Source organism: Pyrus communis, chromosome 17, assembly GCF_041283825.1.
Source record: "Pyrus communis isolate YQ-2024b chromosome 17, ASM4128382v1, whole genome shotgun sequence".
NCBI lineage: Eukaryota > Viridiplantae > Streptophyta > Magnoliopsida > Rosales > Rosaceae > Pyrus > Pyrus communis.
The window spans coordinates 9,228,998-9,243,556 of NC_142581.1; the positions used below are offsets into that span (position 1 = coordinate 9,228,998).

The 14,559-nt window shown below is 39.4% G+C and overlaps 2 protein-coding genes and 1 long non-coding RNA gene across 10 annotated transcripts; 1 reads left to right on the forward strand and 2 right to left on the reverse strand.

Moving 5' to 3' along the window:
• Window positions 1-152: 152 nt before the first annotated feature.
• LOC137749433 (7-deoxyloganetin glucosyltransferase) lies at window positions 153-2,139 on the reverse strand. Its single transcript, XM_068489527.2, has 2 exons — window positions 1,288-2,139; window positions 153-1,190 (listed from the first exon to the last, which is right to left on the reverse strand). The coding sequence occupies exons 1-2, from the start codon at window positions 1,814-1,816 to the stop codon at window positions 262-264; spliced, it is 1,458 nt and encodes a 485-aa protein (XP_068345628.2). The 5' UTR covers window positions 1,817-2,139; the 3' UTR covers window positions 153-261.
• Window positions 2,140-2,463: 324 nt separating this feature from the next.
• LOC148689408 (uncharacterized) lies at window positions 2,464-9,054 on the reverse strand. Of its 8 annotated transcripts, none has more exons than XR_015958789.1 (6): window positions 7,385-9,054; window positions 4,977-5,108; window positions 4,696-4,827; window positions 4,089-4,147; window positions 3,534-3,937; window positions 2,464-2,842 (listed from the first exon to the last, which is right to left on the reverse strand). It is a non-coding gene; the product is annotated as an uncharacterized LOC148689408 (long non-coding RNA). The 8 variants fall into 8 exon arrangements; XR_015958786.1 differs by adding an exon at window positions 5,957-6,015 and having other exon boundaries at window positions 3,534-4,827; window positions 7,385-7,429; window positions 7,916-8,134; XR_015958787.1 differs by adding an exon at window positions 5,957-6,015 and having other exon boundaries at window positions 3,534-4,147; window positions 7,385-8,127.
• A 1,792-nt stretch (window positions 9,055-10,846) lies between these two features.
• On the forward strand, window positions 10,847-13,097 carry LOC148689409 (uncharacterized). Its single transcript, XM_088689839.1, has 2 exons — window positions 10,847-12,483; window positions 12,786-13,097. The coding sequence occupies exons 1-2, from the start codon at window positions 11,349-11,351 to the stop codon at window positions 12,818-12,820; spliced, it is 1,170 nt and encodes a 389-aa protein (XP_088545965.1). The 5' UTR covers window positions 10,847-11,348; the 3' UTR covers window positions 12,821-13,097.
• The last annotated feature ends 1,462 nt before the right edge of the window (window positions 13,098-14,559 follow it).

The following is a 14,559-nucleotide window of genomic DNA, read 5'->3' on the forward strand; positions in this document are numbered from 1 at the left end:
CAACCACACTACCAAACATTCAAAGGGTTGAGGTTGGTCTACCATTTATTATATGATGCTGAGAATACCTCATACTCAGATAGTTCTAAAACTTAGAACAATAATAATATGGTAATTTTGAGATAGTTCTAAATCACGTATCGACATCTAGGTTTATTTTTATTTTTATTATAAATGATATTTTACACTAATCAACACTAATAGACGAGAGAGGGAGTTTTGAACTCGGAGCATTGGTAGTTCTAAATTACGTACTGACATCTAGTTCTTTCTTAGTAGAACTTGATTCACTAAATTGTCTAAGTTTTTGGATGAAGAACCATTCGGCCCAGTAGCTTCTTCTGCCAGTTTCTTCCACTCCATGACCTTATTTTTCAACTTCTTACCCTTCTCTCCCTCCATTAACTCCTTGACAAGCTTCTCTACTTCACGCCTCTTCACATCATTACTAATCTCCATCCCAATGCCCCATTCATTGCAAGTATAGTGGCAGTCCATTTGCTGGTCACCGAAGGATGGCCAACAGAGCATAGGCACTCCTGCAGTCAGGCTCTCAATTGTTGAACCCCAACCGCTGTGAGTTAAAAATCCTCCAACTGATGGGTGGTTCAGGACTTGCTCTTGTGGGCACCAACTTGCTGTAAGACTTCTTTCTTTTGTTTCGGCAACAAACTCAGGCGGAAAAATTGCGGGTTCACCAATTACAAGATCAGGCCTGATTACCCAAAAGAAGGGCAATTTGCTATTTGCAAGTCCCCAGCCAAACTCGACAAGATTTTCAGGTGTCATGACTGCTATACTGCCAAAATTCACATACATGACAGAATCTGGCGCCTTAGCGTTTAGCCACTCAAGGCATTCAGTTTCTTCTTTCCATAGACTGTATCCAGTATTCAAGGGGTGTTCTGGTATCTGGTTGAGATGTAATTGAAGAGGGCCAATGGGATAAACAAGTGGAAGCATAGATGAGAGCGCATCCAACACATCTGTCTCCAAGGCATCAAAAGTATGAAGAACAATTGCTGAAGCTTCATGAGCTCTATCCGTTGCTTTCGTCGTGAAGTTAAATAGGATGTCATCCGGATTTGTGGTTCGAAAAAAAGTTGGGATATCCCTTAAACGAATATCTTTCATTCCAGGAATCCAGTCTATAACTTTTTCCAGATATCCATTTGTCAAACAGCTCTCATCTACAACACGAAAAATTTCATTTGCATGTTTCGAAAATAAGAAATAAAGAAATAACCAAAAATTAAGCAGTTGTTTCAATAGTTGTATATATTTCACCTTTGAGTGGTGCAAGTCCTTTTTCAACCAAAGCACGAAATTGTAAAAAGCCCATGAAGGCACATGCAGCAATAGTGTAGAACTGCACCGAAGGGACTCCAATATCTTGAGCAGCAGTGACTGTGACTGGGGACATGAAACCATCTGAAACTATGCAAGTCACTGGTGGATTGTTGGATGTTGTTTTGGCATCATCGTTGAGCTTAGTGAGGAGATCACGAAACGTCGCCAGGAAAGTATGTTTTAGTATGGAATCGCAGAGTAAAGTGAGATTTTGGGTGGCATCTTCACCTGAATCTGGAATGCCATCTGGGATGGCTTCGAACCGGAAATCAGGCAAGCCATATTGGGAATCGGGTCCTAGAGATTTAAGAAACCGCTTGTGATTGAACTCCGTGTTGACAAAGGTAATATGGAAACCTCTACTGTGCAGGAGTTTTGCAAATTTAAGCGTTGCCTTGATATGGCTTTGAGTCGGAACTGGAATGCAAACAGCGTGAGGCTTAGTAGCTACTGTGGTGGCATCCATTTTGGATTATGTTTGCATCGCGGTGCAGGTTGTTTATAGTGCTTGTAGTGAGCTACTGTTCAACATATATGTGGTTTAAGTTGAATGGTAGTCCAGTTTCTTGTATTTGAATTTAGAGAGATCAAGTAAATTCAGGGAGAGATGTGAAAGAAAGTAGGCATTCATTAAAAAATAGAAGACAGCAAGACAGCTACTTGATCACGAGTTCACGACTTTTCTACTAGAAACAGAGAAATGTGTACAATAATGTTAGTGTCAAGAATCTGTAGGGAAAAGTCTTTAAGATAATCTTGTTAGAGATTTACTTTTAAAATCAAAGTCGCCATGCAACTAGCGGACCTTCGATTCTTTTGTCATTTTGCGTTATAGAATATCACTTTCAGCTTTTTTGGACATTGCGAAAGGGAAATGATAAGTGCACACTTTTTTTTTTCTTCTAAACATGGATAACTATTTGATCTTGTCCGTTGTTTCTATCTTTGATTATTCAATCTGATGTTCAGAAATATAAAAGGGTGAGTGAAAGGCTAAAAATAATGTGTGAAAATCAGCTCCCATGGCTAAAATATTCCGTAATCATTTCAATTTTCATAGGTTATACTAGTAAATATGCCCGCGCGTTGTTGCGGAACTTGAATGCACCAACCTTAACTACATGAATAAGACACATTTAACTTGAAAAAAATTCAACGTAATCATGAACAAATAAAAGGGATAGATAAGTGAACGATGTCGGTAAGATAAGCAGCTTGGCTTTTATATACATTCAACCAAGCTGATTACAAAAAATGTGGTTATAAAAAAAATGCTCTGTTTCCTTGAGAAAAAGAAGCAACAGCCCCGTATGCTTGACCAATGGTTCCATACTCGTTTTCAATCTGGTATAATTGAAACAACAATTAACCCATAGAAAGGTTCTGTTAAGTGCTTCTGGAAAAAGGGGTTGCTGGATTGCTTTTCAGCTTGCTTGCTTTGTGGTGATATAGTGCTTGGGATTTCATGCTTGGTCCAAGAGAATGGACAAGACTGTAGATAAACAACAGTTGAAAATTGGTAGGTTCACACCAAGACAAAAATAAAGGAAGACTTCTAATCCCATAAATTAGCAAAAATTCTACTATCCTAAATTCCTAATCCCACGTGACTCCGCTGCCCCCACACCCTTGTCCCCTGTCTCCCATTGACTAAAAACAGTCCCAAATCACACCAGCCAGCCATAGAAAGCCACCGGCCACATCAAATATTAGGCACGATTCAGGTAACCAAATTCAATTAACAGAGTTAAAGATAATGAAATGCAAGGAACACGATAAACATAGTAAAATTCAAGAACATGATTAAGAGGATTTGAACTATATTGTGTTGAAAACTTACAGAAGCGCGATGGTTCAAGGGCGCCAGTGGCCAGGCTGACATGGATTTAATATGAAAAGACTTTCCTTCTAAATTTATTTTGTCATGGCATACAGTTTTCAAAAAAGAAATCTTCACCAAAAAAGATGACAACACGCAACAGTAAATTTGTTAGTCATAATATATCTCAACAATCAACTCCTAAAAGTAATAAGAAAAGAAAAAGCACTAAATTGACAGGGAAGAAAAGTTAAATTGATCTTTTAGCTTACATCCAGAACACTTGCTTGAGTTAGTTCTCATATTTTCCCTTTTAATCTAACAACATATATGAAATCGAAGAGAGAGGATGAGAAATTTTTACCTCTGGGTGTGTCGACCTCAAGATCGGAGGTTTGGCCTATGGATCCGCTCGTGTGCAGCCTGAATCTCGCAAAGATTTTGGCTCACTTTTCTGCGACGGTGGTGCAGGCGATGGTCTTGGGGCTCTCATCTCGACGAATCTGGAGGCGGAGCATGGAGCTGTAAGGGTTCGCGGCTGGAGAGACTGAGAATGGCGAGATAGAGAATCGGCGGGGATTTGAGGGAAATTACAGAGTGAGAAAAGGGAGGGATGGGGGGATTTGATGGATGGTTACAGAGAGAGTCGGGAGAGAAAAAGAGTGAATGAAAAGGGGATGGAAACGGATGGAAAAGTAGCCGAAGCAGAGCAATCCACGATGCTTGAGTTATTTAAATACAGATTTCATGCAATCCAGCAGTTAAATGCTCAACTCAGGTAAAAAAATTTTAAAAAAATCAAACTTTAGCAATTAGATAAAGGCCAATAACAATGTACCATTAGAATGGCTTACAATATACAATCTTTTGTGATTTTACTACTTGTACAACATGAACAAACCATTATCAAATCACTTACTCCAACAAAAAATCACAACACAACAAATCACTTGCCCCAAAAAATTGTAAAGAACAAACCTGCATCAACATGCAGGCAAAGCAAAAAATTATAATAAATCAACAATTGTCAAATAGAAAAGAGAATGTATTTAAGGTTGAAAGAGAGCAGGCTTAACATTTTGTCCTGGTAATTATTTCCAACTCTTCCATGTATAGCAATTATATTCTAACTCTTCCAAATCAGCCTTTTTTTTTTTTTAACCGAACACTCCGCAACATCCATTGGAACATCCAGAACACCATCATCAGAACTCCTAGAGCTCTAAATGATTTTCTCCTATTTTAATTAACTCCACATTCTTTAAACATATTATGACATAAAATACGAAATTAATATGGAACAGAAATCTATACCGCATCATGAAAGTACAAACACATGTTAAAGTTATGCAATGCACTGTACTATCCATTATGCACACCTTTGTTATCTATGTATCACATTCACATGTCTTTTCATTAAATACCCAAATCAATGCAAACAAAATCAGATTAGATACTTATTCAACAATGTTACTGATAAATACTTGTAATCAATAAGGAAACTAAAAGCAAAGTTGTATTCTAACCAAAACTAAAAAGCCGCAACGAAACCCCTTTGCAAAGTAGCTCATGAATAAGATCAAGCACCTACGCGTTAATATGCTTGGCACCATGTTGCCAAACTCAGATGCTTGATCTTCGTCCATATGCTCTATTACCTATGATTTCCAATCCGAGTAAGCAACATTATAAACCAATTACAGTACAACGGGGGCACTTGATTTCTGAGCAAACAGGAATATTTACAGGTTTTATGTGGCAGAACTTTCTAAAGACGGGTTTGAAAGACAAATATGTTAGAAATTACCTCTACGCAAGCGCCAATATCAAATCCACTCAACCGGGAATCAAAATTTGTAATTGAACCATCATAGAGAATTGCAGATTTCATGGCTGACGTACTGGCATCTGAATTTGAGTCAAACTTGGAATGAAGTATCTGCAATATTAACAGAAAATTAAGATTCATGGCTAAGGCAATGTTTAACTAAACAAACTTTATGGCAAAACAAACAAAGATCAATATCTTAAATCAGGACACTTATACATAAGGAAGAAACAGTTCTATTTGATTTGTTGTACCCACCATGACCTAGCAACACACGGATGAGGTTCATCCAAACAAATGATCCCTTAAAATTAGATAAAACCACTACTAATGCTCCCGACCATAAATTAGAACATACTCTTAGTCTTAAAAAAGTCTATCACATGTCTACTGGCAAGGCAAGATGTCACCCACCGAGTCTTCTGGTGACAAAATCACCAGCAACTAACTATATGTATAGGAGCCGGAATATGTATCACATCATTCTTTAGTGCTTATCAAGAGTATTTTCTATTAGCATGTTTACGAATTCTCTAGTATGTTGATCAAAAAGTAAACAAATTCTCTTATGTTTTCAGTAATCGTACTTGGTGGTGAAACAAACAATGTTTACTGATGCATTCTAATTAAGGACAAATAATAATCCGCCAATGGAATTAGATCTACACAGTCAATTGAACATGTCAAGTAAAATCATATGGCAAGGTGGACTTCCTCTTCTGCATTTAATGGTGAATTGAAGACCAATGCCAGAGGTAAAACAAGAGTAAGTACAACCCGACTGCAGCAACAAAAACACAATTGACTTTCACACTACAAAAATAAAATAAAATAAACACATACTTGCACCCAATGTATTTTTTTTTTTTTTTTCTGTGTTGTATAAGAATAAAGAAGGATAACATTCCCCTGAAACCAAATTCATCCCCCAATTTCTTGCAATAAAGAGGGAGACCAACCTTGTGTTCTCGGAGAACAGTAGAACAATTAGACACAACCAGACTGATCCAACTTCCCACTATGATAATGAAAAACTAAAATTAATAAAATAGCTCAAATCATATCACAGTATGTCACAAAGTACACCATTTGTAATCAATTAATTTAATAAAAATGGATTCAACTCACTCCAAGGTAAGCAAGCTTATTAATCATCTTGTCATAGTAGTAAGTGAACTTGAAATTCCCCTCTAACGTGATCAACCCTTTTTTATGCATAGTTAAAGACCCTAAAAATGTAAACCCCTTATCCATACTTTAAATTTACACCCTTACACCCCCATTTTCCTAGACTTTCTCAGGAACAAAACAAAACATATAACACTCAAAATCCAAATCAAACAAACTAAAATAACCGGGGGGAGACCCCCATCATGCTCTCTAAGGACATTGCAATGATTTGAGACAACCAGAGTGATCCAAGTCCTTACTGTGATCATGAAAAATTATAATTAATAAAATCACTCAAATCATATACAGCATATCACAAACTATGCCATCTGATAATCAATGAATTTAACAAAATTTAAAATGAATTGGAGTCGCTCCAAACAGTGATATTATACATATACATTTACAACAACAAAAAATTCAGTTTTTAGCAACTGGGATCAAAATAAAAATACAAAACATTAATTTAAGTATCCCACACAAAAACATCGCACAAAGATCATTAAAAAAAACCACCCAAAACAACAACAGAGATGACCACCATGAAAAAAAATCTCTAAAAATTTAAATTAACAGTTTAAAATTTTAATTCAGAAGAAACCATATTAGTTGAGTCAACCTAGAATGTAAAACTAATACAGAATAACAGAGAAAAACACATTCTCAGTTCTCTTTTATGGGCAAGAAGACAGACACCGTTAAAAAAAAAGAGTCAAAACTTCACTCTGTATCAATTAATCAATAGTCTAAAGTATGAAAAAAATTTGATTTCAAAGCCTTCCTTAGGAACTATAAAACGTATCAACGCAAACATTATGATAGCGATGATGGTATCCATGAAACCTCAAGCTGCAAGGAAATACTGCTTTTGGAAATTTTCAATATAAATGGTTTTGCAAACCAGCCACTAATGAAACATCTAATTTCAAACAAATAATAAAAGCTTTCTTTAACTGACACATTATCCTTCTTCTTTCCTCCCATTAACTTCCCACCCTCCCTATTAATCCTTCCATTTTGAAACTCCTCCTTAATTCTTGCTATTCTGCACAAAACCTGCCAAATCTTTCCCTCACTTCTCAAAACCCAAATAATCACTTCAAATGCACAAAATTACAATTAAATCAATATTACATTACACAAAATGACATTCAAAACCATAATACACTAAAACCAAGGGTGAATTCAACACCCTAAATAAGTGGAAACATTCGTACCTCAAATGAATTTGCAGCTTAATTTTCTTGCTGACAAACCTTGACCTACAAAACCAAATTACATATATCAACAAAAAGGAATCAATGTAAGAAACCAAATTGCCATGTGAAATACCAGTGGCATAGCCTCTTGAGCTTCGATGCCTGAAATTCCAAAAAATATGCAATCTTTGAAATACTTATTTCAATTAAACATCAGAAGAATTTTCCTTTCCAATTCAAAGCTTTGAAAAAATTGAAAATTTCAAATTCTCAGTGACCAAGCAGGACATTAACCAATCAAGATCCTAAACCCACAAAATCAATCCTAAAACGAAACCTAATTAAGTACTATGTACATATATAACATGTTAGCTTTCTACTTTAAGAAAAATTATTAAATTGGGGAAGTGATCAAATGGGATGGGTCTTCCCTATTAAGCAGCAGGATTAATTCCAACAAAAGAAAACAATATGATCAAGATCAAGAACAATGCATGCAACAAAGAGACAGAGGTGTGTGGAAATTAGCAGGGTGGTAGAATTCCACACAGAGAGATCCTGAGTGACGTTGGAGATCTCTTCCTTAGCTTTCTTAAAAAGATTTCAGCATACGAACTCCTACCCAGTCAACCTCACACAAAATTAGTTCAAAATTAAACATCTAGTCCCTAAATTAACAAAAAAAAAAAAGACAAAAGCTAGCGAAAGATCCAGCCATCCGTACAATAATCGGATAAACAAACACCTAAAAAAAAGAGGAAAGGAAGAGATTCTGACAATATTCAGAGTTTGTAAGTTATTATTTCAATTATTGAAATTGCACGAGAACTTAAATGATTAAAATAGAAAAATGTATATTAAAATATACTTATAATGGTGTTTAATTGTTAGAAAATAAAAATTATTTTTTTTGTAATTTTCATGTTGTTAAAAAAAAACATGTATACCTGTTAAAAAGGGGGTAAATAGGTAAAAAAAGATAAACGGGTAAATGGTTATGGTTAAATGGGTAAACGGTTATGGTTAAATGAGTACACGGTTATGAGTATGGTTAACTATTTATAAACTTTTATGGGTATGGGTATAACCGTTTATGCAATTACCCAACGGTTAAATGGTTATGCGGATATGAACATAAACGATTATGAATAAATAATTGTGGTTACCCGCCCGCCATAACCATTACTCATTCCTACTCACATCCCCGAAACCCTCACCGAATGAAGAATGAAGAGGCGGTGGTTATTTTGTAAATCAAACAATAAGTTCTAAATAATGAATTTAAAACAGTGCATTACCTGCTGAATGAGACGAAAAAACTGAAAACCCATACCTCTCTGTCATTCTCTCCTCATCGATCATGTGCGGTAACCCATTAACCCCAAAAAATGCACTCAACCATGTTTTCTCCTCTCCTTCCCTCTCCTTCTCTCTCTCTCTAAAATCGGAAAAAATCCCATAGGTCCTGACCTAGCTAAATCTCTCTCAGTCAGTCGAAACTCGTAGCTCCCATCTCCCTCCAATCTATCAGTCCCTCTGTCCCCCTCCTCTCTTCCCCCTCCCCCAACAACCCTCTGACTGATGCATCAGCCACAGGACACCCACCCGCACATCCCTGCCGAAAATCCTCTCCCCAGACGAAAATCTCCCTCTAACGCATCAACCCTTCTATCCCCCTTCCCTCTCTCTCCTCGAGTCAAAGCCCAAATCCAGCCGAAAGACACAAAACCCGTACTTAAGCCCCGTGGCAATCTTGTAAATAAAGCGAAATTTGAGCTGATCAAATCAGCCCGGCGGCAAACTCGTAAATGGAGTGAAATGTATCCAAAATTGGATAGTGCCACTTATCCCCTCACTTTAGAAATCAGTCCCGTGAAATGTATCCAAAATTGTGCCACTTCTCCCCCTAGACTAAAGTAATGCGGATTAGTTCTTCAAGTACTGCTCTACTGAGGAGCAAAGGTGAGCTAAATCGGGCTATAGTCCAGGTCATTTATTCTTAGAGAACAGTTGCTACGTAGAGAGCCAGCCAACATTCTATTAATCTATTTCGTTGCCAGCAGTAAACCTATTTCTTCTTCACCTAGCCAAACCCTTATCTAAGGCAAGTGGTCCTTTACAACAGTGATAGAAAGGTGTTGAGTGACAATGCGGTTTTAAACTTCGTCGGTGACTAATCTAACATTTAATCTAACAAAATCTATCGTTTGACCCAAAAAAAATTTAAAAAAAAAAAAAACAACAACCCTTCTCTAAGCACTAGTGACTAGGCCATTTGGTCAAATTTCCTCAAATAGTTGGCCTGTTTTCATGGTTTCTTGGCTTTTTATTTTTTTACATTCTTCTAAATTTTATTGTTTTTTAGTTTATTCTACTACTAGTTTGCTTCATCTTCTAATTTCTTCTTACACTTTTCTTCAAGCTCCAAAACCACGAAGTGGCATATAATAGCGTTGCTTCTTCATCTTCATATTCAAGAACTTCATTCAAATTCTTTTGCTAGACGTTGAGTTAGTTATATTAAACTATTTGAAATGTTTTGATAGGTTATATATGAGAACGTCATTACAATAATGACAAGGTATCGAAGTTTGCAGAAATCATTTTATTATGCATAGAAAAGGTCAATTAATTAGCCTAAAGCTTCAGCTTACCCGACTAAAAGTTCATGGCTCCGTCCCTGACAAGCACCTACTCAATTCAGTAATGAGCGACAATGCCCTAGGTCTTCTATTCGTGTTGATATTGTTGGACTTTCAATCAAAAAAATTTCTAAGACAAATAGGATCAATTTAATTAAAAACAATGACTAAACAAAACTTAAGATGTAGTAGCAGGATAAACATGTTGCTAATTCTTTGCACCGATAACATTTAGGAATGCAATACATGATTCTTCTTAGTCCTTAAATATGAAGAGCATCTAGATCTTTCTAAACTGAATTGATTCACTAATTTTTCTAAGTTTGCAGATGAAGAACCGTGTGGACCAGTGGCTTCCTCTGCCAGTTTTTTCCACCTTCTCTCCCTCCATTAACTCTTTAGCAAGCTTCTCAAGTCTCAGCATAGGCACTCCTGTAGACACACTTTCCACCTTCGAATTCCAACCACTGTGTGTCAGAAATCCTCCAACTGATGGATGGTTAAGGACTTGCTCTTGAGGGCACCAACTTGCTATTAGACTTCTTCCCTTAGTTTCATCCACAAACTCGGGTGGCAAAATGCTGATTTACCAACCACCAAGTCAGGCCTAATTACCCAGAAGAAAGAAACCTTGCTATTTGCAAGTCCCCAACCAATTCTTTATCTTTGAGTGGTGCAAGTCCTCTTTCCACCAAAGCAGGATATTTCATAGAGTCCATAGAGCTGCTTGCTGAAAAAGTAAGAAGAGTGATGGGAATGCCAAGTTGTTGAGCTGCAGTGGTTTGTGAAGGCCAAACCATCTGAAACAATAAAAGTCACTGGTGGAGTATGTTAGACAAATAAGGAATATGGTTGGAGTCCTTGTGTAATTGTATATAATATTATTATTGGAAGAATAAGCCGTCCTACAGCCGTCAAGCCGTCCTACAGCCGTCCTACCTTGTCCTACCTACACACTAGCCGTCCTACAGCCGTCAAGCCGTCCTACAGCCGTCCTACCTTGTCCTACCTACACACTAGGACGGCTACCTTGTCCTCTACAGCCGTCCTACCTACACACTAGGACGGCTACCTTGTCCTACCTACACACTTGTATCATGTATATATATCCTTGTAATCTTGTAGAGAAACACAATGAGAAAAAATTAAGCATTCTCTTCCATTTGCATTCTCTTCCATAAGCATTCTCTTCCATTTGCATTCTCTTCCATTTTTCCACATTCATGTATCAATAACAAATATAATTTTTAGCCTACATACCTTTTTCTACATGGTATACAGAGCAGGTTTATAACCCTAGCCCTAATTTTTTTTTTTCGGCAGCTTTCTCTGCCGTTCCCATGGCTGACTCTTCTTCTTCCGATGGTGTTTTTTCCCTTCATCATTCCGACCACCCGAATCTTGTCCTTGTATCCAAGAAGTTGAATGGTGATAACTACACATCCTGGGCCCGTGGCATGCAGCTTTCCTTGAGTGCCAAGAATAAACTTGGTTTCATCACTGGCGATATCCAAGAACCTTCTTCCTCCGACGACCCTGATGCTCACGCGGCTTGGCGTCGTTGCAATGACATGATTCTCTCTTGGCTTCTGCATTCCTTGGAACCTGACCTTCAAGAATCTGTGCTTTTTTCCACCTCTGTCCAAGCTGTATGGGATGATCTTCGCGAACGCTTCTCTCAGAGTAATGCTCCACGCATCTTCCAACTCAACCGGGAACTTGCTACAATTTCTCAAGGTTCTTCTTCTATCTCCGCCTATTTTACTCGCCTGAAAGCTCTCTGGGATGAGCTTGCTTCTTATAATGATGGCTGCACGTGCTCTTGCAACGCCAAGCATGACCGTCAACAACTCATGCAATTTTTAATGGGCCTCAACGAATCCTTTGCTGCTGTTCGTGACCAGATTCTTTTAATGAATCCCCTTCCCACTGTTCGTCAGGCCTGTTCCTCGGTGTCTCAAGCTGAAAAACAACGCTCCCTGGGCGTCCTCCGCTCTGTCGATCAACCTGCTGCCATGGCTGTTCTTGGCCCGTCCCGTCCCTCCTCTGCTCATCCTCCCCTCCACTGCACCTACTGCAATTTTGATTATCATACCCGAGACACCTGCCATAAACTTCATGGCTATCCCGTTGGCCATCCCCTCCATGGCCAACCGTGGCGACCACCGCGCCGTGCCACTGCTTCCAGTTCTTCCCGCAGCCATGCACCTTCCAGTCTTCCCCGGCAGCCACGGTTTTCTGCTTCCCGGCCCCATAATTTCACCCAGGCCCATCACGTGCAAGGCACCCAGGCCCCCGCCTCCTCTTCTACTCCAGCGACCCACCAAGTGCATGGGGCCCAGCCCACTTTGCATGACTTGCAGCTTGCCATGCCTGACCTCTCTGCCGAGCAGCACTCCCGTGTTCTAGCTGCTCTACGTGACACCACCACCCCTCCTCAGGCCAATGCCGTGCTCACTACTGATTTTGCCCAAGGTTTATTACCTGTCACCTCTCGTCATGGTCAATGGATTCTTGACAGTGGTGCTACGGATCATATTACTTCTTCCGCTTCATGTTTGGTTAATCGTTCTCTTTCACATTTGCCGCCTGTTTCTTTGCCTAGTGGTGCTTCCGCTCCCATTACTTTTACCGGCACTCTTCCTTTAAATTCATCAGTTACTTTGAAGGATGTTTTATGTGTCCCTAATTTCTGAGTGGACCTTTTATCGGTTGGTAAACTTACAGATGGATTATCGTGTTCCATAACCTTCTTTCCTTCTTGGTGTGTTTTGCAGGACTTGGTTTCGAAGGCGATGATTGGTGTGGGTAAGCGACGTGGCGATCTGTATTACCTTGTGGCCCTTACCTCTTATCTCCCCACCCGTCAACCTCTCTGCAACATCATTACCATCCCCTCCTCCCTCTGGCATAGGCGTCTAGGTCACCCCTCATCCACTCGTTTGCAAGCTTTAGCATCTAGCTCTCTTAATTGTACTTTTGATTCTAGTCATATTTGTGATGTTTGTCCGTTGGCAAAACAAACTCGTCAACCTTTTCTTTTGAGTTCAATTTCATCAACTTTCCCTTTTGCTTTAATTCATTGTGATATTTGGGGCCCGAATCGTCAATCTTCTCTTTCTGGTGCTCATTATTTCTTAACCATTGTGGATGATTTTTCTCGCTTTACGTGGGTCTTCCTCATGAAACATAAATCTGACACTCAACAATTAATTAAGGATTTTTTTGCTTATGTCACTACCCAATTCCGCACTACCATCCAATGCATTCGTACTGACAATGGTGGTGAATTTTTATCTCTTCGTAGTTTTTTCTCTGATCATGGGGTGCTTTTACAAACTTCTTATGTTTATACCCCCCAACAAAATGGCGTTGTTGAAAGAAAACATCGTCATCTTCTTGAAACCGCTCGCGCCCTTCGTTTTCAATCTCATCTTCCTATCAAGTTTTGGGAGGAATGTGTTCTTACCGCTACTTATCTCATCAATCGTCTCCCTACCCGTCTTCTCCATCATAAATCCCCATTTGAGGTTCTCTTTTCGAAAACCCCATCTTATGACCACTTCCGCGTCTTTGGTTGTCTGGCATATGCCACCTCTGTCACTCCCACCACCAAATTTTCCCCTCGGGCTCATCGTTGCGTTTTTCTCGGTTATCCTCATGGACAAAAGGCCTATATCCTTTACGATCTCGACAATCACCGCATTTTCACTAGTCGAGACGTCATCTTTCACGAAACTACTTTCCCTTATGCCGTTTCTCACCCTCCTATCCCTTCCTCTTCGCCTACCCTACCCATCCCACCCCCTCTGGACTTTACATATAACCCACCCCTTCCTGCCCCGACGCCTCACCCTCCTCCACCTTCCTCCCCTTCCACGCCTCCCACAGATTCCCTTGCTGCCCCATTACCCGTTCCTCCCCTTCCCCGCACCTCTTCCCGTGCCCATAAACCTCCATCCTATTTAAAAGACTACGTTTGCTCGCAGGTGATTCTGCCATCCCACCCATCTTCGACTTCGCAACCCGGTTCTACACAAGGTACGCGATATCCACTTTGTAATTTTCTCTCTTATCACCGTTACTCTCCCAGGCATTTTTCTTACATTAACTCTGTCAGTCGGACTGTGGAGCCTTCCTCCTTTGCCGAGGCTGCCACTGACCCCAATTGGCAACGTGCTATGACTGAGGAGCTTCAAGCTTTACATGCTAATGGTACTTGGACTTTAACTTCCTTGCCCCCTGGCAAAATTCCCATTGGTTGTAAGTGGGTGTACAAACTCAAGCACAATTCCGACGGCTCTATTGACCGCTACAAAGCTCGTTTGGTTGCTAAAGGCTTCACTCAGGCTGAAGGTATTGATTATCATGACACTTTTTCTCCTACTGCTAAGATGATTACGGTGCGTTGTCTTCTTGCTCTTGCTGCTAGTCAGTCTTGGTCTCTTCATCAACTTGATGTTAATAATGCTTTCTTACATGGTGACTTACATGAAGAAATCTATATGTCTCCTCCTCCTGGTCTTCGGCGACAGGGGGAGAATCTTGTGT